Source organism: Silurus aristotelis, assembly GCF_946808225.1.
Source record: "Silurus aristotelis genome assembly, chromosome: 1".
Lineage (NCBI taxonomy): Eukaryota > Metazoa > Chordata > Actinopteri > Siluriformes > Siluridae > Silurus > Silurus aristotelis.
Genome location: NC_139574.1, coordinates 33,200,615 through 33,227,346, shown reverse-complemented (window position 1 = coordinate 33,227,346; position 26,732 = coordinate 33,200,615). Strand labels below are relative to the sequence as shown.

Sequence of the window (26,732 nt, the reverse complement as noted above, 5' to 3'; positions counted from 1 at the left end):
AGGAACCGGAGGCGCTTCATTGTTTGCAACAGAAAAAAGTACATTGTTCAAATGGCTGAGGTCCTTCATCTCCCTGGCCTTGGTCCAGCAATGATTGCTATAGATAGACTGTAGGTCAGGGAGCTCAGTGAGGTCACTAACCCTAACCGTCTGGAGGGCTGGGTATCCTGCTTGTTCACAAACCAATGCTTCCCTTAAGGATGCACTCAATGGTGCAGGTGTAGAAGGCATTTGGCAGACGCCCTTAGGCAGAGCGACATACAACCGAGCATTTGAGGGTTGAGGGCTTTTCTCCAAGGCAGAGGAGCTTGGTGGGGCTGGGATTTGAACTTTTAACCTTCCAATCCAGAGTCCAATACCTTCGCCACAGAACTACCACCTGCCAGGTCGTACATGATATGAATACCAATGCATCAGGAACCATTCACTTTCTCCAATTGGGCCCTGTTTATCTTAAGAGTTTATCTTAGTTTCTATCCTGAATCATGCTAAAGTCCAGTATCAACCCCTTTGTCTTGCTAACATCCAGAAGGTTATGGAACTTATTGGACAAAATATGGCAACTTGTACATTTCATATAAAATCTTTTCTGTTTAGTATCTGAAATAGCAGAGAACCTGTTGCGCATTTGTGCATGTGTGAGTGTGTGTGTGTGTGTGTGTGTGTGTGTGTGTGTGTGTGTGTGTGTGTGTGTGTGTGTGTGTAGTTATAGCCCAAGTGATCAATTTCAGCATGACAACCCCTGGAGTGGCTCAACAAAAAAAAGAATGAAAGTTCAAAAACCTGATGCAACAGCCATCCATAGCCTGGAGTCAAGGGAGCAAAACTGGCAGGGCTCTCTGGGTGGAAGAGACAGAATACTTTCCCCCTTGTCAATCACAGCAGCATTAGCCAATCCTGTCAGCTCTGTCAGCTTAAACGTAGAAGAGGAAAGATAGAGCTTTTTTTTCTGAGTGTGTGATGCTGCAGGTGCAGACCACATTTAAAATTAGGTTATTATGCATCATAATTTAATAACAATAATTTGCCAGTAAAATAAAATTCTCCTACTCTTCCTCATCATCATTTACATTATTCAGGCAACAGATCCTGAACAATATTGTTTAGAGTCATAGGTATTAAACTGTTAAATACAGTTTAAAAACATTAAACTGCAGGGATAGATGAGAAAGTTAAGCACCATATACACAACATGGAAAAAAAAATGTTTGTGGACACCTGACCATATGATTTGTATGTGCTTTTTGAACAACACATTATTAAGTCCCCATTTGCTGTTATAATAACCTACTCTCTTCTGGGAAGATGTTCCACTAGATTTTGGAATGTGTTTGTGGAGATGTGCTCATTCAGCCCACAAGGGTGTTAGTAAAGGCAGGTACTGATGTAGGTGAGGAGGCCTGGAATGCAGTCAGCATTCCAATTCATCCCAAAGGTGTTCTATAGGGATGAGGTCAGAGCTCTATAACAGGATATACTGTATAAGATCTTCCACTCCAACCCATATAAACTATATGTTCATAGAGTTCACATAAGCTGCATTTACATGGAGCATTTTAATCGGTTTTAAAGTCCAAACACCTCAATCAGAATTAAAATCCCCAAACCGGATTAAACTGTAATTAGTTTGAGGGTTGGGATAAACCTTTCTATAAACCGAACTAAATAAAAATTCTGCCATGTAAACGCGTCAAACCAACTACTGTCGTTGACAAGACATATTACTTAAAGGACAAATTGCGTTTCATCTAATCTCGATTTCTGAAGCCTCCGCTTCACCTGGCATTTGTATTGGATCACGCATCGGCCCATTCATCGTGTGAACTCTTGATTTGCTACAACACGGTATTCCGCACAGCTTCCGAGTGTACAAATTCACGCTGTTGTTTGATTATGACCAACCCTTTAGCTAAAAATAAGAAATAAGGGAACTCCATGTTGACAGGAACAAAACACGTAAAGCAGGACATAGGCTAATGTGTACATTAGGCACATGTAAACACCATATCGGATTAGATAACGTGTCATGTAAACAGTCCACCGAATCTTTCAATCGGAATCGCAAAAAAGTGTACATGTAAACGTGGCTATTGTGCACAGGGGTATTGTCATCATGGAACAGGTTTTGGGAAAAGTTCAGCATCCTAAGGCATCCTATACAATTGTGTGCCTTTGAATTTGTGGTAAGAGTTTGGCAAAAAAAAATACATATTGTTGAAAATGTCTTTGTGCATATATGACTTTTGTCATATAGGGTATAATGTGTCTTAATATAAAGTATTTATTTGAAGATTCATTTTAGAACAGTTATGCTAGTTTTGAGGAAATAGTAATGCGCCAACTTGAAATCTTTATGTGAGTTGGCCAGGTAAGATGGTGTTGCTAATATAATGGAAGAAATCATTATCACAATGACTTGTGGCTTTTGTTTGTAATTTTACAGTGGTGGAAAAAAGAAGGTTTTTCTGTTGCAGAAACAAAGTCATTCTAAATGTTAGGAAATATGTACAGATATTCCTCTACTTGCGCTGGAGATACGTTACGACGACCCTCAAAAATATCGTAAGTCGAAGATGGTGCTATGACTTTGACAGTCTTTCCTGCTTTATGAAGATTTATAATTTTTATTTTCTGCTCTAAACTGATGGTTTTTCTCTTCTTTTTTTCACTACAAGCAGGAGACATACTTGGGTGCTTTGAAGGCATGCTTTTATCACAAAAATTGCTGTTTGAAACCGTTTGAAACAGAAAAAAATACCATTAACACTAATACACTAACACTGAGACAACTTCACTCCGTGGACCGCTAGTATCTCACAGGGCAAGAGATATGCTCATCCCAGCTGTGCATCCAACATATCGTACATTGTACTCTGCTCCCTGTGCCTGTTGCCAATTTTGTCGCATCGCTCTCAGCATCGTAAGATCAAAAAAGAAAAAAAGTCGAACCATTGTAATTCGGGGACCATCTGTTTTCATATATTTATAGACCATACCTACTGCTCAATAATAATTATGAGTGCACACAGCAAAAAAGACTTGCTTTTAAATGCATAATCTTTGTTTCTGTATTTTCCACTAAATTTTCTCCCTAAATGAATCTTGACCAATTCACATCCAGCCCTCTCTAAGCTAAGTAGCGTTTGCTAAGTAGCATTTGCAAGCTCCCTCTAAAACGTGTAAAGCCAGAGAACTGCATACACTTAACCCCCGATATTTCACGGTTCGTAAAATTTGTGGGTTCTCATTAAGAACTTAACAGCAAATTGTGGATTATCTTAAAATTCGTGGGAATCCGCAGCAGGATTGAATGTTCAAGAACGTTAGGAATAACATTTGAAACTTGTATGTGGTCAAATACTGTACACTATTACATTTATAAAGTGACATAATGTCTAGATAAATTCACTAAGGTACCATAGGGCTGCGGGGGTGCAGAGGAAAGTGCAGTCAACCCTCTTCTGCATGCATGAGCTAACAAATGCCCATGACTTCTAATACTAATGCATTTCTGATGCGCCACCACATTGGACTACACTAGCTTGTCCCCCTACTAGTTTATTATCCTGTTCGGTGTGTCTGTTGGAGCAGGGAACTCACAAAACCTTGCCGGATTCTTGTCTTCCAAAAGATACTCATGTTAAATATCCTAATATGTTCTGTATAATTACCACCGTGCTATTAAATTTCCAAATCTGAAGACTAATTGTTGATTAATTGGCTGAAAAAGCAGCTCTGAAAATATTTCTGACTGCAAGGTAAATCACAGGTTCATTGTAATGTGTTTCGATGTGTACGGCAGACGACCCATGTGCTTCATTTCCGATGTATTAGCTTTGACTTGTGCACATATCTGCATATTATTCTTTCAAGCTTTTTCTATATGCTGTTAAACTGGATCAGCTACATATTTTGTGAACCTTGCTTATTGTTCCACTTTCTATACATAATCACACAAGCATAAAACCATATTATGTAAAATATTTTTGGTATGTACATAGATTCTTGTGATATGTGAACCTTTTGTAGATAAGTGTGCCGTGTATGTCAACTGTTTTGACTACAGGACAGGTCGGATTGCTTTAAGCAAGCCCAGGTAAATGCAATAGCGCAGGTCACAGTTAAATCAAAAGTAAAAGCTTTGCACAAGAAGTAAGAAAGAAGATTTGTTCTGAGCGACATCACACCCCGTTCAAAATGGCTTCAGAGCTGTCTTGGCAGATCAAGTGTTCGATGTGTTTGAATGATTTCACCGATCCAGTGACGCTGTCCTGCGAGCATTCCTTCTGTCGACTATGCATCACCGGCCACATGCAAGGCAACATGGGCCAGAACCCCTGCCCTGAGTGTCGCAGGCCTTACACTGAGAAAGACCTGTTATCCAGCCGACTTCTGAGAAACATGACCGGTGCTGTGAGACAGCATCTTACAAAGCAACAAGCCCAGATGGATACTTCACCCACACAGGCACCGCAAGCCCTGGCTGACATGCTGATGTGTACCGATCACGAAGAGAAGCTCAAGCTCTTTTGCGAAACAGACCAAAAACTTCTGTGTGTAGTGTGTCGCGATGGAGAAAAGCACAAAGGCCACCAGTTTAAACCTGTGAAGGAGGCTGCTCAAATAATCAAGGTATATAAATATGTACAGTATAAAGGTATCTATATATTTAAATCCACAAGACTTTTAAAGTGTTTCTCAAAAACCTTGTGATATTATCTTTGCTCTTTCTCAGGCCTGTTTGTCCACTTGTATGTCTCTGTAGAGCAATGACATTAAATATTATAAACTCTCAATCGAAGCAATATTTAGTGTGACTACCCAATTCTTATACTTGAACACTTTGTACAATTGCACAAATTCAGGGTTTTTTGTAGAAATATACCATGTCATATACCATGGCAATACTGAGCACAGCAACAAGACACAAGTTATTTATACTGCATCAGCCAGGAGTCTCCCAGACAAAGGTTTAAAAGCAGACAGAGATTTCAGGATGTGCTGTTCAAATTGTTTTGAGGAAGCACAAAGAAACAGGAAATGTTGAGGAATGAAGATGCAGGGGTCAGCCAAGGAAACTTGTAGCAGATGAAAGACACATCATGTTTACATACCTTTCACATCAGCAGATGTCCAGCAGTGCCATCAGAAAGAACTGGCGGAAACCTATGTTACCCAGATACACCCACTTACAGTCTGCACATTCTTCATGAGCTAGTTAGCCGGAATGGATTTACATTAATCTTTAGGAGTGTTGAGATATACAGTGAGGAAAATTAGTATTTGAACACCCTGCTATTTTGCAAGTTCTCCCACTTAGAAATCATGGAGGGGTCTGAAATTGTCATCGTAGGTGCATGTCCACTGTGAGAGACATAATCTAAAAAAAACAAAAATCCAGAAATCACAATGAATGATTTTTTAACTATTTATTTGTATGATACAGCTGCAAATAAGTATTTGAACACCTGAGAAAGTCAATGTTAATATTTGGTCAGTAGCCTTTGTTTGCAATTACAGAGGTCAAACGTTTCCTGTAGTTTTTCACCAGGTTTGCACACACTGCAGGAGGGATTTTGGCCCAATCCTTCACACAGATCTTCTCTAGATCAGTCAGGTTTCTGGCCTGTCGCTGAGAAACACGGAGTTTGAGCTCCCTCCAAAGATTCTCTATTGGGTTTAGGTCTGGAGACTGGCTAGGCCATGCCAGAACCTTGATATGCTTCTTACAGAGCCACTCCTTGGTTATCCTGGCTGTGTGCTTTGGGTCATTGTCATGTTGGAAGACCCAGCCTCAACCCATCTTCAATGCTCTAACTGAGGGAAGGAGGTTGTTCCCCAAAATCTCGCAATACATGGCCCCAGGTCATCCTCTCCTTAATACAGTGCAGTCGCCCTGTCCCATGTGCAGAAAAACACACCCAAAGCATGATGCTACCACCCCCATGCTTCACAGTAGGGATGGTGTTCTTGGGATGGTACTCATCACGCCAAACACGTTTAGTGGAATTATGACCCAAAAGTTCTATTTTGGTCTCATATGACCACATGACTTTCTCCCATGACTCCTCTGGATTATCCAAATGGTCATTGGCAAACTTAAGACATGCCTGGACATGTGCTGGTTTAAGCAGGGGAACCTTCCGTGCCATGCATAAGTTCAAACCATGACGTCTTAGTGTATTACCAACAGTAACCTTGGAAATGGTGGTCCCAGCTCTTTTCAGGTCATTGACCAGCTCCTCCCGTGTAGTTCTGATTTCTCACCTTCCTTAGGATCATTGAGACCCCACGAGGTGAGATCTTGCATGGAGCCCCAGTCCAAAGGAAATTGACAGTCATGTTTAGCTTCTTCCATTTTTTTTAATGATTGCTCCAACAGTGGACCTTTTTTCACCAAGCTGCTTGGCAATTTCCCCGTAGCCCTTTCCAGCCTTGTGGAGGTGTACAATTTTGTCTCTAGTGTCTTTGGACAGCTCTTTGGTCTTGGCCATGTTAGTAGTTGGATTCTTACTGATTGTATGGGGTGGACAGGTGTCTTTATGCAGCTAACGACCTCAAACAGGTGCATCTAATTTAGGATAATAAATGTAGTGGAGGTGGACATTTTAAAGGCAGACTAACAGGTCTAACAAGTTAGAATTCTAGCTGATAGACAGGTGTTCAAATACTTATTTGCAGCTGTATCATACAAATAAATAGTTTAAAAATCATATATTGTGATTTCTGGATTTTTTTTTTTAGATTATGTCTCTCACAGTGGACATGCACCTACGATGACAATTTCAGACCCCTCCATGATTTCTAAGTAAGAGAACTTGTAAAATAGCAGGGTGTTCAAATACTTATTTTCCTCACTGTATATTGAGAAATATATGTATTTATAAATATTTGAAAAATATATATATACTAGCTGAAAGTACCCGTGCTTCGCTACGGAAGGCAGAACGCTAAGCAATATGGCAATAAGCAGTAAGCATTGAGCAGGACTGGATGACCAGAGATCATTTACATTTACATTTGCGGCATTTTGCAGACGCCCTTATCCAGAGTGACGTACAAAAGTGCTTTGAGTCTCTAGTAATGAATAAATCTACACTGGTATGCTAGATTACAAACTTAATATAACTATAACCCTTGAATTCTACAAACTTGGAAAGTGCTAATTTAAGAATTTCAGGAAGAGGTAGGTCTTCAGTCGTCGCTTGTCAGAACGTCTGTCTGTACTGGTCAGGACCATGAACTTAACTGAGCTCCGACTATGTTGTGTCTACCCACTATCCAGACAGTGCGAAGCGGAGTAGGGGAGGTCAGAGTCCTCGACGGGTTCAGATAACGATGGGCTCTCAGGTGATATGGAAATCAATACAGGCCTTAACCTGTAAACCATTGTCTTTACTTACTGTTACTGCACTGACTTTGTATATTAGTCGTACAGAGAGTATGTGATGGTTAAACACTCATTTTTATAGTTTGACTGTAACTCAAATAGAAAATCTTTATCCAGTAAACACTTATTCACTTAAAGGCTTATTTCACATCGAGGGAGCCCTGATAAAAATTATTAGAGCACCTTAAGCTAATTATTAAATTTCCTCCAAATAAATAACGTCAACAAATAACGTACTACCCCTTTGTAGTACCGATACAGGGCAAACTACTTAAAAAAATTTTTTTATCGTGCATCTAACATCTAATAAGAAACAATGTACTAAGTTTCATTAGGATCCGTAATGTTATTGCGAAGAATTTACAATGCGTGAGAAATCGGGTTTTTCGCGTGTTAGCCGCGATCCAGGCCGAATTTTTCAAAACCCTTTCTTAGTGAGCACCTAAGACCCAAGAGGAAAGTATGTTCCAAATTTCATTGCAATTCGTTCAGTGGTTTTTGAGATTTCGTGATGAGTGAGTGTGTCAGTCAGTGGTATTTGAGCTTTATATATATATATATATATATATATATATATATATATATATATATATATATATATATATATATATATATATATATATATATAAGCTACCATGTCTCATCAGAACTTTAACACTTGTTTGGTTGTATAGGGGACACTAAAGGGTGTTATGTGCTTCCTCGTCAAAGAGAATGAACAGCTGAATGGTTTGGCCCAAAAACAGGCAATTGAAGTAACTATGACCCAGGTAATTACATTACAACACTTTTGAACATTCAAACACAATCAATTCTCAATTCTTCTACATGTCCCTATATATAAATATAATGCTATAATGTGTAGGTCTCTAAAACATTTTGTACCTAAAACATGCATGTGTCTTGCATTAGTATCTACTAATACACATTTTGTAGTGTTACAAATTGAAAGTGAAATGGACTTATTATACCATGGTCAGTCTGAATACTCGATTCTGATTGGCTAGAAGTTGTGTGTGTTTAAATTGGTAAACACTTGTTATTCTATTACCATTCTAAAGGTAACATAACCATAGTAGTATACAGTTTACATATTACAGCTCACAGTTCCATATTAGCTATTGTAAACATTTGTTTATGACTTCAATAAGCTAAATGGGTTATTTTGGTGGGTCATTTAAATTATATTGTAAATATCAATATAGGTGGGATAATCCATGGCTAGGTGTGGGTGTGCGTTATGCCATATTAATCCTCCGTGGATCCACACCCAAATAGAATAGGGCCAGGGGTGTTTATCGATGTATTTTGCATAATTGTAAGTAGATTGTACATTTACCATGTTGTTTTGAAATTAGTTCCCTTCCAGGAACTCTAGCTGCATCAACAATGCTTTGGGAACAATTCCGCGTTGTCCACGATCGGAATCACGAGCATCTGAATCATGTGAATCCGTCCAATGGAAAGCGCAGCATCACCAGCGGGGTGATGTCACGACCAGGAAGCTATAAAAGCACATGCAGTGAAGCTATGTGTGTTTGTTTGAATGGTAAGTGGTAAATGTCCCAAAAAAATGCCCCCAAAAAAGCGCAGCTGTCTCCTGCCCGGATTGTGTGCATTCTTACTGCCATCAGGAAGGTCAGAGAAGGACAGTAACTCACTGTCAAGCAGTTCCAGAGACTGCTGGGGTTAATGGCAGCAGCGTCCAATGTGGTTCCACTTTGCCTCCTGCACATGAGACTCCTTCAGTGGTGGCTCAGGCCTGGAGATTTCTCTCGGAAGGGCAATCCACTCCGTACTATAAAGGTCACGAAGCAAACCCTACATACTTTAGATGTTTGGAGTAAGACCCCGGGTTCCTGTCTCAGGGCCCCGTGTTGGGAGTTCCTGGTCATCGCAACGACATATGCGTCCCTCTCACGGGTTGGGAAGTGGTCATGAACTCCCCCTCCTGCCAAAGGTCTTTAGGAAGGACCCTATCTGCTTGGCACATCAACTGCCTAGAGATACTGGCCATGCTTCTAGCTCTGGTTCTCCTCTAGTTCTCCCTTACACCTCTAGGGATGGATGCAATGGCACAAATGTACGCTATTCCCCCTGTATCGCTGATTCTGGGAGTTCTGGAGAGAGATCACCGGTATGGAATTCGTCTCCTCCTGGTGGCCCCACGCTGGCAGGGCAGACCATGATTCAGGGACCTGGTAGTCCTTCTCAAACACCCTCCACAGAAGATTCCTCTCAGGAGGGATCGTCTTTCTCAGGCAGGGAGCACAATAGTTCACGTCCGCCCAGAGATTTGGATACTGTGGCTGTGGACCCTGAGGGGGTGCAGTTTAGATGTTCCGGTCTCTCCACAATTCTGCTCTGTGGACCATTCCGGTCTCTTCACCATTCTCCAATCCAGAGCTCCCTCCACAAGAAGGTCATATGCCTAGATGGTGCCTGTTCAGTGTATGGTGCGACTAGCACCAATTGGATCCAGTTAACTGGCTGGTTGGTTCAATGCTAAAATTCCTTCAAGAACAGTTCACCAAAGGGTTGGCTGCTTCCACCCTTAAAGTATACACGTCCACTCTTTTCGCATATCATGCTCCCCTGGTGGGGCAAACACTGGGTAAAGATCCGCTGGTGGCACGTTTTCTTAACGGCACCCCTCTAGTGTGACCTAGAGTGCCTGTGTGGGACTTCGCCATTGTGTTGGAGGTTCTATCTGAGCCCCCTTTCAAGCCATAGGCCGAGGCATTCTAGAGGTTCCTCACAGTCAAGACTGTGTTCCTTTTGGCTATTTTCTATATGGCTATATCTTAAGAGAGTCTGGGATCTTCAGGCCCTCTCTGAGGCTCCATCGTTTCTGGAGTTCACTGGCATGACCAGTGCCTTTCGGTACCCTAGAACAGGGTACGTTTTAAAGGTCGTCCCATGACCTGTTATGCTCCAGGCATTCTTTCCTCCTTCTTTTTATGCCACAGGCCAGGAAAAGCTAAACCAGCTGTCTCCGGTGCAAGCACTTGACATACAGTGGTGTGAAAAAGTGTCCTAAGAGTCCTGATTTCTTATATTTTTGAATGTTTGTCACACTTTAATGTTTCAGATTACCAAACTAATTTAAATATTAGTAAAATATAACACAAATAAACACAACATGCAGTTTTTAAATAAAGGTTTTTACTATTGAGGGAAAACAAAATCCAAAACTACATGGCCCTGCGTGAAAGTGTTTGCCCCTTTGTTAAAACTGTGGTTTATCACACCTAAGTTCAATTTCTCTAGCCACACCAAGGCCTGATTACTGCCACACCTGTTCACAATCAAAAAAACTCTTAAATAGGACCTGCCTGATATAGTGAAGTAGACCAAAAGATCCTCAAAAGCTAGACATCATGCTGAGATCCAAAGAAATTCAGAAACAAATGAGAAGGAAAGTAATTGAGATCTATCAGTCTGAAAATGTTTATAAAGCCATTTCTGGCAAAAACATGGAACAGTGTTTTGCAGCCTCTAAGGCTTGGTCCTTTCCCTCCATGAAATCTGCAACGCTGTGGGCTTTTCTACCCCGCTGACTTTTGTTTATTACCTTGACCTCAGTGCTACTCCTGGCCCCTCTGTCCTTTAACCTAGCTGTGCTCTTACACACTAGGCAGGGACTGGTCAGTCTGGTGGTATTGGACTCTCGTTCCCAAAGCGTGGATGCAGCTCGAGTTCCTGAAAGGGAATGTCTCCAGGTTACGTATGTAACCATGGTTCCCTGAGGGAATGAGATGCTTCTTCTCCAGGCCACACTGCCGGCATCCCTGCAGTGCTTCCTTCTTCTTTCAGAAGCTAGTGCTGGCTTCACCTCATGTGCTTTTATAGCTTCCTGGTCATGACGTCAAAACGCTGGTGACGCTGTGCTTTCCATTAGACGGATTACACGCGCGATTCAAATCGTGGACAACGGGGAAGCGTTCCCAAAGCAATGTTGATGCAGCGTCCCTTTCCCTCAGGGAACCACATACATACATAACCTGGAGACGTTCTGTTGTAACCAGTGTGCAGTGTAATTCAATGCACACACGCACACCATGTTAATTTAAACAGCTCCTGTTTTTCTTTAAACTGTTCAGTCTGCAAAATACAGTATCTGTGTGCAAGTGAAAAGACACTTGATCTCAATTTAAATACACCTGCATCTAAAATGCCCCAGATTTCATTAGAGAACATACAGCCTCGTAAATCAAAACAGCCAACAGATCCATAATTAACTATTTTCCACATTATATAAATATATTGCACATTCAATATCAGTTATATTGTGTAAACTGAAAATCGTGAAATCCCTTTCAGTCCATTTCAATTCAATGTTGTATGTGGAAAAGGTCAAGTGGTGTGAACACTTACACAAGGCACTCTACTGTTATTCTGTTTCACAAAATAAATATTAGTAATTAGGATTACACTTTTAAACATTACAGACAAAGGGCAAAAATCTATCAGCCCAAATATCTGCACAGTTTGAGGAGATGCACTGCTTCCTAAAGAAGAAAGAGGCGGAAATAAAAAAGCAGCTGGAGGCTCAAGAGCAGACTGTTGTCACAGCTATGTGCAAAAACTCCTCCATGATCAGTGAAAGACTGATGAATGGGAAAGAGTTAGAGTGCATTTTCCAGTCTGCATTGGATATTAATCAACCTGACCTCTTTTTACAGGTAACTTCATGCACATTGTGTTCACAATATGGCATTAAACAATGTTGCATGCTTATACTGTAATCTAGTTTAATAATCATACCTTATATTATTGTCAGAAAATAGTTTTTCTTTATTGTGTTTTTCTCCCTTTGCAGTGGTGGAATAAGAATGGATTTCGTCGTATAGAAGCAATGAAAATAAAAAACAACAAAAATTCAGATATCAAGTACGTTAACTGATTTTTTTTTGTACCTTTTGATAATGAATCTGTTACATTTTTCCATCTTATTTCATTTTCTTTTTGTTGTTCCTGATTTAAAGGTACGAGACACGACTAGATGGTCTTAATGTGATTCCAAACTCCTTCTTCTTCGGCCCTTATGAGACTCACCTCCCGTTCTTTGTATGCAAAGCCATGCTGGGAGCTGTCAAGCCAGGTACAATATTTACATTTGTGTAGATAAGACATTGTAGATTACTTAAATCAGTGTAATGTGGCAAAAACTGATTTTTTTTTGTCAAAATCAGTCCAGCAAGCTGCTAATGTTTCAAACCAAGTAATGTAATTGGTAGCTGCAAGCTTTCATTGCTTTACTTTTAGCCAGTTATTTATTTCCATTAGCGATTCTCCTGTTTTGTTTCCCAGTTCCAGAGCTTTTAAGCATAAAGGATCCTGGAGACTCTTACTTGAAGGTATCACCAGGAGGATCAAGTGTCCGACAGGCAGACAGACAGTCCAATTATTACAAGGACTACAATCCAGGTGTGGTCTCTGAACAGACCTTCCAGTCTGGCCAGCACTACTGGGAGATAGAAGTTGGGAACAAGTTAGACTGGAGCATAGGCATAAAGACAGATGTGAAAATAAGCTTGAAAAAAAAATGGAAAAAATCTGATTCAAAAGATGTATATCTCAACCTTATTGATGGTCAAGGATATACACTAAGCTCGAATGGCAAAGAGGTTTCCGTCGCGGTCAAGAGAAAGCCAAGTAAAATAGGGCTCTATCTGGACTGTGACAGAAAACAGGTCTCCTTCTACGATGCAGATATCATGACTCTGATTGTCGTGACCCAATACAAGTCTACCCTGCCCTGCTCTGTTGCTCTTTTCCCAGGAATTTACCTGAGTGGAAAGAACATTGACCCAGTTACAATATGTTCATATGGGTCGGATTCTGCACGCAGTCCATGATACCAAAAAATATTTCTTACCGATCTAAAACGTCCTAGATCTTTTAGATGTCTTGCCTAATGAGGATAATATTTTGGGGTTTTAGACAAGGCTGTAACAAGTATCCATGCAACCATTAAAAACAAAATCCATCATATTTCTGATTAGGTTTGAACAGACAAAGGGGGAAACACAAAAATCTGATTACAAAGCAGACACCTGCTTGTATTGAAATGCAAAATTATTCTCCTTTCCTTGAGGAGGTTATTAGAAAGACAATAAATATTAATGAGCAATGGGGGTCTGCCTCATGGATATTAATGACTATCCATGAGAGAAAACTTAAACTATATATACATATAGATATAGATATTGTTATAGACTTTAATGGATATGAATATTTTGTGAACACCTGACAATAAAATTCATATGTGATTTTAGACATTCCACATTTAGTCCCCATTTGCTGTTATCATAACCGCCACTCTTCTGGGAAGTTACACTATATTTTGGAGTGTGCATGTAAAGATTTGTGCTTATTCAGACATTTATTGAGTGTTAGTAAAGTCAGTTGTTGTACTAATGTAGATTCGGTCTAGTCAGTGTTCCAATTCAACCCAAAGGTTTTCACCAGCATTAAGCTCAGTGTTCTATAGCAGGCCTCTCAAGATCTTCCACTCCAACCCATGTAAAGCATATTTTCATGGATTTGGCTTTGTGCACAGGTGCATTGCCATTCTGGAACAGGTTTGAGTTTCCTAGTTCAAGTGACGGAAAAAATGAAATGTTAAAATGTTGAAATGTTTCATTCTAAGATTACTTAAGATGTGTTTCATAGACCAATAACACAAAAATGATACCTCAAAATAATAAGATATACAACCTTGTTTTTATGGTTTCATTATGCTCTTAAGGAAAGAAAAATTAAAATCCCTTAGGAGGGCTTCAGTTGTACCTCTTGGGCAGTTTTAGGAATTATTGTAAATAGTATTTATCAAAGGGATCAAAATGATTTAAGTAGAATTCTTTGAGGACAATAAGCATCCTTTAAAGTTCAAAAAACACTTCCTTTTTTTGTATTTGTCTAACTATCTTGTATGCTAGTTAGGAACCTTTCCTAAACAATATAAAAGAATGATCATATACAGTGAGGAAAATAAGTATTTGAACACCCTGCTATTTTGCAAGTTCTCCCACTTAGAAATCATGGAGGGGTCTGAAATTGTCATCGTAGGTGCATGTCCACTGTGAGAGACATAATCTAAAAAAAAAAAATCCAGAAATCACAATATATGATTTTTAAACTATTTATTTGTATGATACAGCTGCAAATAAGTAATTGAACATCTGTCTATCAGCTAGAATTCTGACCCTCAAAGACCTGTTAGTCTGCCTTTAAAATGTCCACCTCCACTACATTTATTATCCTAAATTAGATGCACCTGTTTGAGGTCGTTAGCTGCATAAAGACACCTGTCCACCCCATACCATCAGTAAGAATCCAACTACTAACATGGCCAAGACCATAGAGCTGTCCAAAGACACTAGAGACAAAATTGTACACCTCCACAAGCCTGGAAAGGGCTACGGGGAAATTGCCAAGCAGCTTGGTGAAAAAAGGTCCACTGTTGGAGCAATCATTAGAAAATGGAAGAAGCTAAACATGACTGTCAATCTCCCTCGGACTCGGACTCCATGCAAGATCTCACCTCGTGGGGTCTCAATGATCCTAAGGAAGGTGAGAAATAAGCCCAGAACTACACAGGAGGAGCTGGTCAATGACCTGAAAAGAGCTGGGACCACCGTTTCCAAGGTTACTGTTGGTAATACACTAAGACGTCATGGTTTGAAATCATGCATGGCACGGAAGGTTCCCCTGCTTAAAACAGCACATGTCCAGGCATGTCTTAAGTTTGCCAATGACCATTTGGATGATCCAGAGGAGTCATGGGAGAAAGTCATGTGGTCAGATGAGACCAAAATAGAACTTTTGGGTCATAATTCCACTAAACGTGTTTGGAGGAAGAAGAATGATGAGTACCATCCCAAGAACACCATCCCTACTGTGAAGCATGGGGGTGATAGCATCATGCTTTGGGGGTGTTTTTCTGCACATGGGACAGGGCGACTGCACTGTATTAAGGAGAGGATGACCAGGGCCATGTATTGCGAGATTTTGGGGAACAACCTCCTTCCCTCAGTTAGAGCATTGAAGATGGGTCGAGGCTGGGTCTTCCAACATGACAATGACCCGAAGCACACAGCCAGGATAACCAAGGAGTGGCTCTGTAAGAAGCATATCAAGGTTCTGGCATGGCCTAGCCAGTCTCCAGACCTAAACCCAATAGAGAATCTTTGGAGGGAGCTCAAACTCCGTGTTTTCCCAGCGACAGGCCAGAAACCTGACTGATCTAGAGAAGATCTGTGTGGAGGAGTGGGCCAAAATCCGTCCTGCAATGTGTGTAAACCTGGTGAAAAACTACAGGAAACGTTTGACCTCTGTAATTGCAAACAAAGGCTACTGACCAAATATTAACATTGACTTTCTCAGGTGTTCAAATACTTATTTGCAGCTGATTCATACAAATAAATAGTTAAATCATACATTGTGATTTCTGGATTTTTTTTTTTAGATTATGTCTCTCACAGTGGACATGCACCTACGATGACAATTTCAGACCCCTCCATGATTTCTAAGTGGGAGAACTTGCAAAATAGCAGAGTGTTCAAATACTTATTTTCCTCACTATATATATATATATATATATATATATATATATATATATATATATATATATATATATATATATATATATATATATAGTGCATGTTTAATCAGAGGTGGCAAAAGTACAGACATCCTTCACTCAAGTAGAAGTAAAGATACTCATGTTAGTAAAAGTTGAAATACTGACTACACTTTCCACTCAAGTTAAAGTAAAGAAGTTTGGGTTCTGACATGTACTTAAGTAATCAGTAGTTTACTACCGTTTACTACTGACAGTTTTAGTGTCACAATTGTAACTGAACCTCACATTCATATTAATATATTACTACAAAATAATTTCAAATGTTGTTACCTAATTAATGTGTCAAGGCTGAACATCCACATATAGAACACAAGCAGAGAAAAGATGATGATGATCAGGTGATCAGGAATGTCTCTGTTTTTTTAGTCATGTTTTAATCACTGACTCCCTCTGTCTCATCTACATTAGCTGCATACTCCTTGTTGCCTTCTGCCCTGCTTGTTGTTAACTTTGTAAACTACGTCTGTGGTGTGTAACAGCCAGGAAATGATACACCAGTGGTGGATTGAAAAAACGAGAAGTAGGGTGATTGCTTGAAAACGGCGTGCAATGAATAAAAGAAATATATATCATGTCAACAAACAAGTTACGAGTCTGGTTTAAAAATAAAAAAAGTAGAAAGTACAGATGTTTGTGTAAAAGTTGTAATGAGTATAAGTAAGAAAAGGTCAGAAAAATGTTATAATGAAAATACTGATACTAGAAAAATTTACTTAAGTGCAGTAACAAAGTTTTTGTACTTCATTACTTCCCACCTCTGTGTTTAACCTATTGATTGAACTTATATAGGTTATTTTTTAATAAAACCATTGTGTAATATAAGGTTATAGACTGCCTTTTTAACATGTTAAACATTATCTGTATTGCCTACTGATAGTGTTTGAAACCTGCTTTATTAACTCCTGATTGGTTTTCATCTGTCACACCAATTTCCTGTTTGTGTTCTTAGTTATTAGTTGAAATGTGTTCTGCATTTTCTTTCATTGAACATATGTTTTGACATGTTTAATTCCAAGAAAGAAGTTCAATAAAGCTTCTCTCCAAATACTTGTCTTATGTGTTTCCTTGATCAGTTAGAATGCCAAATTCTTTCTCAACTTTTATCTATTTTGGATATTTTCCAAAACTCTAATCAACCACTTGGACATTATGAAGGCCCAAAACATGCATTACATTTGACTCTAATCAGCTGTTTCAGGCAAATATTTATTTCCCATTATACAATCTACATGCATGAGGTAATGCTTTATCTGTGTAAACTGTGTTTTTCTCCCTGTTTAACTCACAGCAGTTCTTGTTTTTATTTTATTCTCAGCTACAGGCTGGACTTTTGTGGTTATGAACACAAGGTTTTCGATTTCCACACACAAGAAGAACAAATCTGGGATCATACTTGAAACTGTATCGTCATGTTAAGTGCTTGCTCTAGATTATGAGAGTTCATGTCCCTTCAGATTGTGCTGAATCGGGGTTTAAAATGGACTTACACAATTTTATTTGCACAATATTGTGTAAACTTTCCCTGATCCTCTTTTCCTGACTCAGCAAGGATGATTTATTTTTTTTTTTTCATACAACTTTGTGCATTAACTGATGAACTGATGATCAATTTTCCTTTTGTTTTCCTAAAAAAAGCTTTCAAGCTTTAAAAGTTTTTTGGGGTTTTTTTTAACATTGAATGAAGATTTAAAAAATTACAATTATATTTATATAAAAACACACCCTATGGTTTTTTTCTCATATTCAAAAAACTGATTTCACAACAGTTTTTATAGTTTTTGTGAACTATAATGTAATATCAGGATGTCCAAAATTGTGAAATTACCACACTTTTTTGAAAGGACATTTTATTATTTTTTAGGATTGCTCAATCTGTATATTTACATCTTCACCCACACGCCTTTTCCTGCCAGTTCCTGCGCTTTTCCAGTATCTTGGTCTCTGACACACACACACAACTCTCTTTCTGAGTGAGAGTTCACCGGCCCTCTGCATGTGTCTGCACATGACTCGCAAATGGAGAACGTGACTAGGTGAATGAATTTGGCAAGAGATTGTGGGAGGGAGTGAAAGGAAAAGGAAAGACGTGAGACTGAAGCCCTGCCTTCTCAAAACATTTGCTTATTTATACTTCCCAAGGCATCTGCTGCTCGAATCAAGAACCAGGAGGACACGGTGGTCGTGAAAAGAATTATTGGATTACATTTATACTGCGACTGTGTGTAAGGACTTTAGAGAGCTGGGGCAATTAATCATGGAAGAGAACTACAGCAGTCTACAAGAGTTCACAGAGGATAGCCAGTCATCCAGTAGAAACAAACCAAAACTCTTCACGTCACAAAATGGACAAGGTGTGTGTTTGTGTGTGGGTATAAGAGCAGTATGTGTAGGATGTCAGAAAAAGACTGATTCAACCCTTTGACATGAATTGTTTATTCGTCCACATTTATGATACTGACTTGTGCTGATATCTTTATGTCACAGCTGGTATTTCTAATAGGGTGGGGTGTATAAGACGACAGATGGTGATTTTTCTGATGGTCACACTGCTCATTTCGTTTTGTGTTAACATAGCTCTGGCTGTTTTCTGTAAGTAACAAACTTCTACACGTACTCATTAATTCTGTTTACTGAATTAGTGTCTAACAAACATTAACAAACTTCAGCACTAATACACTGTAAAACAAATGAATGCAGTATTACGGTGCATTAATCAAACCATGACCTACTATGACCATAGCTGCACACAAATAGGCATAACTTGCAGATTATATTATAGTGTAATATATTAATATATATTTTATTTCTCTGAAACATCTTGCAGTGTTTAAACAGAAAGGCAGCATTTCCCCTAATGCGGCGACTCCAGAAAGTGCTCTCCCCAGGGAAGGCATTCAGTCCCTGAAACTGTCAGCCCTGCAGGAGCGCTTCTCCCTCCTCTGCTATGACTACACCAGCCTTGGAAAGACTTGTTCAACACAGGGTGAGAGATCGAATGCGTGTGCTGTACCATATGAAATATCCAACCGAGGCACATTAATGCATCTTCGCTTACCATCTGGAAGTGCGTTGTGTTCCCAGTGTTCCCAGGCTTTTAACTTTAGTTGATAATGTACTTAATTTTTTATGTAATGTGGGATAAAAGTGCCAAAAATACTCATTGTTCAGAAATAGTCATATTTTTACTCTAAAGCAATTGATGCCCCTTAACAATATGATGAAACTATAATAAATGGACATTGGGTGTCACCCAGATGAGGAGGGGTTCCTTTCAAAGTTTTTTCCTCAGATGATCTCAGAAAGTTTTTTTTCCCTTCACCACTGCCACCTCTGGCTCCCTCATCAGGGATAAACTTATAGGGATAAGCTTATGAATAAAACATGTACATTCTGTTAATTTTTCTCAAGCTGCAGTTCAATAGACAATTGCAGACAATTGTTCAATATTTTCACTATGCAATTAAAAATGAACTGAATTCTCTGAACTGAATGCAAAGAAATAAGAATATCAGGTTTGCATCATCAGTTGTCAGGTGAATTGTATTCACGAATATCTTTTTGTTCCTGCTTTCGTTTGCCATCTCCTCCAGTGAAGCCTTGCATGCCATGTCCTGATGGCTGGAGACATACAGAGGGCAAGTGCTACTATTTCAGCAATGACAAACTGGACTGGATCATGAGCAAGGAGAGCTGTGCATCTATGGGCAGCCATCTAACAATTCTTCACACGCATGAGCAACATGTAAGTTTGCATGTTTCTATATATATATATATATATATATATATATATATATATATATATATATATATATATATATGCACTATATTGACAAAAGTATTGGGTCACCTGGTTAGAAGTTTGGTGTGTGATTTTTGAGCATTTCATTTCACATTTAGTCCCAATTTGCTCTTATAATTCCCTCCACTCTTCTGGAAAGATGTTCCACTATATATATATACAGTGGGTACGGAAAGTATTCAGACCCCCTTAAATTTTTCACTTTTTGTTATATTGCAGCCATTTGCTAAAATCATTTAAGTTCATTTCTTTTCCTCATGAATGTACACATAGCACCCCATACTGACAGAAAAACACAGAATTGTTTGAATACTTTCCGTACCCACTGTATATATATATATATATATATATATATATATATATATATATATATATATATATATATATATATACAGTGAGGAAAATAAGTATTTGAACACCCTGCTATTTTGCAAGTTCTCCCACTTAGAAATCATGGAGGGGTCTGAAATTGTCATCGTAGGTGCATGTCCACTGTGAGAGACATAATCTAAAAAAAAAATCCAGAAATCACACTGTATGATTTTTGAAACTATTTATTTGTATGATACAGCTGCAAATAAGTATTTGAACACCTGAGAAAGTCAATGTTAATATTTGGTACAGTAGCCTTTGTTTGCAATTACAGAGGTCAAACATTTACAGTAGTTTTTCACCAGGTTTGCACACACTGCAGGAGGGATTTTGGCCCACTCCTCCACACAGATCTTCTCTAGATCAGTCAGGTTTCTGGCCTGTCGCTGAGAAACACGGAGTTTGAGCTCCCTCCAAAGATTCTCTATTGGGTTTAGGTCTGGAGACTGGCTAGGCCACACCAGAACCTTGATATGCTTCTTACAGAGCCACTCCTTGGTTATCCTGGCTGTGTGCTTTGGGTCATTGTCATGTTGGAAGACCCAGCCTCGACCCATCTTCAATGGTCTAACTGAGGGAAGGAGGTTGTTCCCCAAAATCTCGCAATACATGGCCCCGGTCATCCTCTCCTTAATACAGTGCAGTCGCCCTGTCCCATGTGCAGAAAAATACCCCCACAGAATGATGCTACCACCCCCATGCTTCACAGTAGGGATGGTGTTCTTGGGATGGTACTCATCATTCTTCTTCCTCCAAACACGTTTAGTGGAATTATGACCCAAAAGTTCTATTTTGGTCTCATCTGACCATATGACTTTCTCCCATGACTCCTCTGGATCATCCAAATGGTCATTGGCAAACTTAAGACGTGCCTGGACATGTGCTGGTTTAAGCAGGGGAACCTTCCGTGCCATGCATGATTTCAAACCATGACGTCTTAGTGTATTACCAACAGTAACCTTGGAAACAGTGGTCCCAGCCCTTTTCAGGTCATTGACCAGCTCCTTCAGGGTAGTTCTGGGCTGATTTCTCACCTTCCTTAGGATCATTGAGACCCCACGAGGTGAGATCTTGCATGGAGCCCCAGTCCGAGGGAGATTGACAGTCATGTTTAGCTTTTTCTATTTTCTAATGATTGCTCCAACAGTGGACCTTTTTTCACCAAGCTGCTTGGCAATTTCCCTGTAGCCCTTTCCAGCCTTGTGGAAGTGTACAATTTTGTCTCTAGTGTCTTTCGACAGCTCTTTGGTCTTGGCCATGTTAGTAGTTGGATTCTTACTGATTGTATGGGGTGGACAGGTGTCTTTATGCAGCTAACGACCTCAAACAGGTGCATCTGATTTAGGATAATAAATGTAGTGGAGGTGGACATTTTAAAGGCAGACTAACAGGTCTTTGAGGGTCAAAATTCTAGCTGATAGACAGGTGTTCAAATACTTATTTGCAGCTGTATCATACAAATAAATAGTTTAAAAATCATATATTGTGATTTCTGGATTTTTTTTTTAGATTATGTCTCTCACAGTGGACATGCACCTACGATGACAATTTCAGACCCCTCCATGATTTCTAAGTGGAAGAACTTGCAAAATAGCAGGGTGTTCAAATACTTATTTTCTTCACTGTATATATATATATACACATACAGTGAGGAAAATAAGTATTTGAACACCCTGCTATTCTGCAAGTTCTCCCACTCAGAAATCATGGAGGGGTCTGAAATTGTCATCGTAGGTGCATGTCCACTGTGAGAGACATAATCTAAAAAAAAAAAAAATCCAGAAATCACAATGTATGATTTTTTAACTATTTATTTGTATGATACAGCTGCAAATAAGTATTTGAACACCTGAGAAAGTCAATGTTAATATTTGGTCAGTAGCCTTTGTTTGCAATTACAGAGGTCAAACGTTTCCTGTAGTTTTTCACCAGGTTTGCACACACTGCAGGAGGGATTTTGGCCCACTCCTCCACACAGATCTTCTCTAGATCAGTCAGGTTTCTGGCCTGTCGCTGAGAAACACGGAGTTTGAGCTCCCTCCAAAGATTCTCTATTGGGTTTAGGTCTGGAGACTGGATAGGCTACGCCAGAACCTTGATGTGCTTCTTACAGAGCCACTCCTTGGTTATTCTGGCTGTGTGATTCGGGTCATTGTCATGTTGGAAGACCCAGCCTCGATCCATCTTCAATGCTTTAACTGAGGGAAGGAGGTTGTTCCCCAAAATCTCGCAATACATGGCCCCGGTCATCCTCTCCTTAATACAGTGCAGTCGCCCTGTCCCATGTGCAGAAAAATACCCCCAAAGCATGATGCTACCACCCCCATGCTTCACAGTAGGGATGGTGTTCTTGGGATGGTACTCATCATTCTTCTTCCTTCAAACACGTTTAGTGGAATTTTGACCCAAAAGTTCTACTTTGGTCTCATCTGACCACATGACTTTCTCCCATGACTCCTCTGGATCATCCAAATGGTCATTGGCAAGCTTAAGACGTGCCTGGACATGTGCTGGTTTAAGCAGGGGAACCTTCCTTGCCATGCATGATTTCAAACCATGACGTCTTAGTGTATTACCAACAGTAACCTTGGAAACGGTGGTCCCAGCTCTTTTCAGGTCATTGACCAGCTCCTCCTGTGTAGTTCTGGGCTGATTTCTCACCTTCCTTAGGATCATTGAGACCCCACGAGGTGAGATCTTGTATGGAGCCCGAGTCCGAGGGAGATTGACAGTCATGTTTAGCTTCTTCCATTTTCTAATGATTGCTCCAACAGTGGATCTTTTTTCACCAAGCTGCTTGGCAATTTCCCCGTAGCCCTTTCCAGCCTTGTGGAGGTGTACAATTTTGTCTCTAGTGTCTTTGGACAGCTCTTTGGTCTTGGCCATGTTAGTAGTTGGATTCTTACTGATTGTATGGGGTGGACAGGTGTCTTTATGCAGCTAACAACCTCAAACAGGTGCATCTAATTTAGTATAATTAATGTAGTGGAGGTGGACATTTTAAAGGCAGACTAACAGGTCTTTGAGGGTCAGAATTCTAGCTGATAGACAGGTGTTCAAATACTTATTTGCAGCTGTATCATACAAATAAATAGTTTAAAAATCATATATTGTGTTTTCTGGATTTTTTTTTTTTAATTATGTCTCTCACAGTGGACATACACCTACGATGACAATTTCAGACCCCTCCTTGATTTCTAAGTGGGAGAACTTGCAAAATAGCAGTGTGTTCAAATACTTATTTTCCTCACTATATATATATATATATATATATGCAGTATTTGTAGTTGCATAAATGCATTCTTTTAATTCCTTTAATTTAGGTTGCTCTGGAGAAAATTGCCCGCAGTTTAAGTGGGTTTGATTACAATTATTGGATAGGCCTGTCAGACCTCGAAGAAGAAGGAAAATGGAAATGGGTGGACAACACACTGGTCAATAACACGTAAGACTGCACAAACATAAACACTACTAAACAAAACACACAGCATATAGCTATCTATCTATCTATCTATCTATCTATCTATCTATCTATCTATCTATCTATCTATCTATCTATCTATCTATCTATCTATCTATCTATCTATCTATCTATCTATCTATTTGTCTGTCTGTCTGTCTGTCTGTCTGTCTGTCTGTCTGTCTGTCTGTCTATCTATCGATTGATTGATCGAAAAATGTGCAGAAACTGGTGATTAAGTACACTAAGAATATGTACAGTATATAAGCATTTATATGAATATATATATATGAAGTGCAGGAAAGAACAAAATGTGTGGGAATGTGGGATATATAAATTTACAATATGGAATATGTATATTGTATGTACAACATCTGTGCAAAGTTATAAACAGTGTATTTAAAGATTATATTTAAATGCAGGATGAGGATGATATAGAATGTACAGAGTGGAGCAAAATATGTATATTTTATGCGTCTCAAGCAAAACAAACCCAATTTAAATATTCGACTCACCCACTACTTTGAAACTAAGGTGCACTGGATCAATACAGTCAAGGGAACTTTATTACATGCTGTATATCAATAGTGTTGTGCCACTCTCATCGACTTACCCTTACTATTTCCCCTTAGGGGAACTCTCCTTTCTAATGGCCTTTCCAATACTTCATTAGCTCGAGTGATGTTTGTTAGATGACCCAAAGAGTCAACATGACTGTAGGCTTCAGGAGCAACTCTTACCCAGTAAGCGTTCCTCTTCGATATATACAGGCAATAGGAAGTGGAAGAAACGTATCATCTAACAGATCTGAATGTACAATGGGTAAGGTCTTTTGCTGACGCCTGCAGTCATGATGAATATTCGAACCTCCATGTGGTCATCTAACAAAATTCCCTTTAGATAATGAAGGTGATTTTGTTTGTATTAGCGATATTAGTAAAGCACATGGGCTGCTCTTGATCAGGAACTTTGAGGCAGGAATACAGACTGGAGGAAACATAACATGGGAAACATAAACATTCGAATTTTGGACATTTTAAAAATATATTATTGACTACATATAAGCTGTTATTATTAACTATACTGTAGAGAATGTTATTACAATAATTAATATATTATTTGCTGCGTAAACTGAAATAGGTCCTGAAGAAACCACACCCACTGAGAGCTTGTTAGCCAGTTGGCTAGCTAGCATACATTAGGTGCATTAAGTGCATGAATTAACAATATACACTTTATGGACAAAAGTATTAGGACACCTGAATATTCCAGCTATATGTGGTTCTTTCTGAAGTTTTAAACACAAAGTTGGAGATACACAGTTGTATACTGTAGGATGTCTTGGATGCAAGAGCATACATTTTCTATTTACTTGAACTAGGAGACCCAAATCTGTTAAAGCATGACTTTACGAACACTTTGGGGTTGAATTAGCACAAATCTCCACAAGCACACTCCAACATCTACTGGAACATCCTCCCTTATTATGACAGAAAATGGGACAAAATGTGAAATGTGATGTTCAAAAATCACATACGAATCTTATGATCAGGTGTCCACAAACATTTGTCCTTATTATTTGCCATATTTGTGGAAGTGCAATTGTATATAGAGAACACGAAAAAAAGAGCAAATTGTCCCAGCGTTATTAGACTAAATAGACGCTCTTGGAATGCCATTTGACCAATCACATTAGTGGACAGAAACTAACTGTGGTATTTAATTAAACGTTGTGACTTTAACTAAAATAGTATTTCCTTCCTCAAACTGAAATCTTTTGAACTTGGGATGAGGATGATATCATTAAGACTTTAAGTCTGGCTAGCACAGTTAAGAAGGCCAAATCACACAATTCTAAAAACATGGTTTCATTTCAGTGGAAAAAACTCCATCCACACCCCATTACACCCCATTACATAACTTTTTTTGTTCTACACTGAGCTCACTGTTGCTTCCTCCAGGTACTGGAACGATTCGGACGGAGAGCCCAATAATCACCAGTCTGGAGGGCTTCATGGTGAGGACTGTGCCGTGCTGAATTCTCACTCTAAATCCTGGTACGACGTGCCCTGCGAAAACATTTATAAACACATCTGTGAGATGGATGCCATCGCTGTAAACTGATTCACTGTGCTGTTAAAAATACGAAATGAAAATGTATTCTGAAAAACATTGATTTTGTATTTTATTTTTTAGAAAACAAAGTGTTGTACCGTATTGTATATGTCTGAATGTGTTCTTTTGTACTTTTGTGTTTACTACAGAAAAATTAAGTAATCTGGCAGAGTTTTAGGTGTTCTGTAAATAAAAGATTGCAACACTTAAGTGAGAAGGACTTTGGACAGATACGTTCGCAAAGTTCAATTAAACGATAGATCAGTGTTTGGGTTGAGTGGAGTGTGTGTGTGTGTGTGTGTGTGTGTGTGTGTGTGTGTGTGTGTGTGTGTGTGTGTGTGTGTGTAGTGGGGGGTGGAATGTGTAGTTTGTGTTTTTCAAGCTAGATACTACTAACAAACCCTAGACTATTTGTTCTAGAATGAAGATGTTTTTCGTAGACTAAAAAAGCATTTTTGTAGTACTTTTGCAATGTCCAATGTCCAAGAATCCTTTTTTTTAATTAAAAACTGTATTTGTTATCCCTCTGTTTCCATAGTCATAATTCCATATATGGACCATGGTACAAATTCATAAATTCTTTTGTACACTTTAGATTGCAAAATACATCAATCACTCGATTTGGCTTCATTGTCTGTAGTTATTGGGAATAAAAAAATTTAAAAAGGGAATATTTAAAATAAAATTAAAATAAGTCTTTTAACAAACCAGTTGTAGATTTCATGTGAATCGGAATCACTATTCCTTTTTCCAAGATATACGAAGAATTCCGTCTGGTGAGAATACAAAAAGGCGGTACAATTATTATGATTCTATACATATACAGTGGGTACGGAAAGTATTCAGACCCCCTTAAATGTTTCACTCTTTGTTATATTGCAGCCATTTGCTATAATCATTTAGGTTCATTCTTCTTTCTCATGAATGTACACATAGCACCCCATAC

At 39.1% G+C, this 26,732-nt stretch overlaps 3 protein-coding genes across 4 annotated transcripts in view; 2 read left to right on the top strand and 1 right to left on the bottom strand.

The window, feature by feature from the left end:
• Positions 1 to 26,732, bottom strand: part of pianp (PILR alpha associated neural protein) — a 169,691-nt gene that overhangs the window by 113,564 nt on the left and 29,395 nt on the right. The window lies entirely within an intron of this gene.
• LOC310724022 (nuclear factor 7, brain-like) overlaps positions 4,072 to 26,732 on the top strand; it is a 140,146-nt gene continuing 117,485 nt past the window's right edge. The window contains exons 1-6 of one of the 2 annotated variants that reach the window (XR_014532886.1): positions 4,072 to 4,632; positions 8,065 to 8,160; positions 11,842 to 12,075; positions 12,213 to 12,283; positions 12,379 to 12,494; positions 12,704 to 13,823. Coding sequence is in view for 1 of the 2 variants with exons in the window: in XM_083537772.1 (XP_083393898.1) it covers positions 4,198 to 4,632; positions 8,065 to 8,160; positions 11,842 to 12,075; positions 12,213 to 12,283; positions 12,379 to 12,494; positions 12,704 to 13,251 (1,500 nt within the window). In the remaining variant the exon portion in view is untranslated. Of the gene's footprint in view, positions 4,633 to 8,064; positions 8,161 to 11,841; positions 12,076 to 12,212; positions 12,284 to 12,378; positions 12,495 to 12,703; positions 14,370 to 26,732 lie in introns of those variants that run through there. The other variant, XM_083537772.1, reaches the window with a different exon arrangement.
• cldc1 (C-type lectin domain containing 1) lies at positions 17,952 to 26,309 on the top strand. The gene is made up of 6 exons (XM_083542629.1): positions 17,952 to 18,391; positions 18,525 to 18,629; positions 18,865 to 19,023; positions 19,631 to 19,782; positions 23,535 to 23,656; positions 25,633 to 26,309. Exons 1-6 carry the CDS (start codon positions 18,295 to 18,297, stop codon positions 25,793 to 25,795), a joined length of 798 nt encoding a protein of 265 aa, XP_083398755.1. The 5' UTR covers positions 17,952 to 18,294; the 3' UTR covers positions 25,796 to 26,309.

Bases quoted from the DNA above. Each gene is read 5' to 3' on its own strand.
- cldc1 (XM_083542629.1), top strand. From the start codon at position 18,295: ATGGAAGAGAACTACAGCAGTCTACAAGAGTTCACAGAGGATAGCCAG. The intron at 19,024-19,630 runs GTGAGAGATCGA...CATCTCCTCCAG, and splicing joins AAAGACTTGTTCAACACAGG to TGAAGCCTTGCATGCCATGT. The intron at 19,783-23,534 runs GTAAGTTTGCAT...CCTTTAATTTAG, and splicing joins TTCACACGCATGAGCAACAT to GTTGCTCTGGAGAAAATTGC.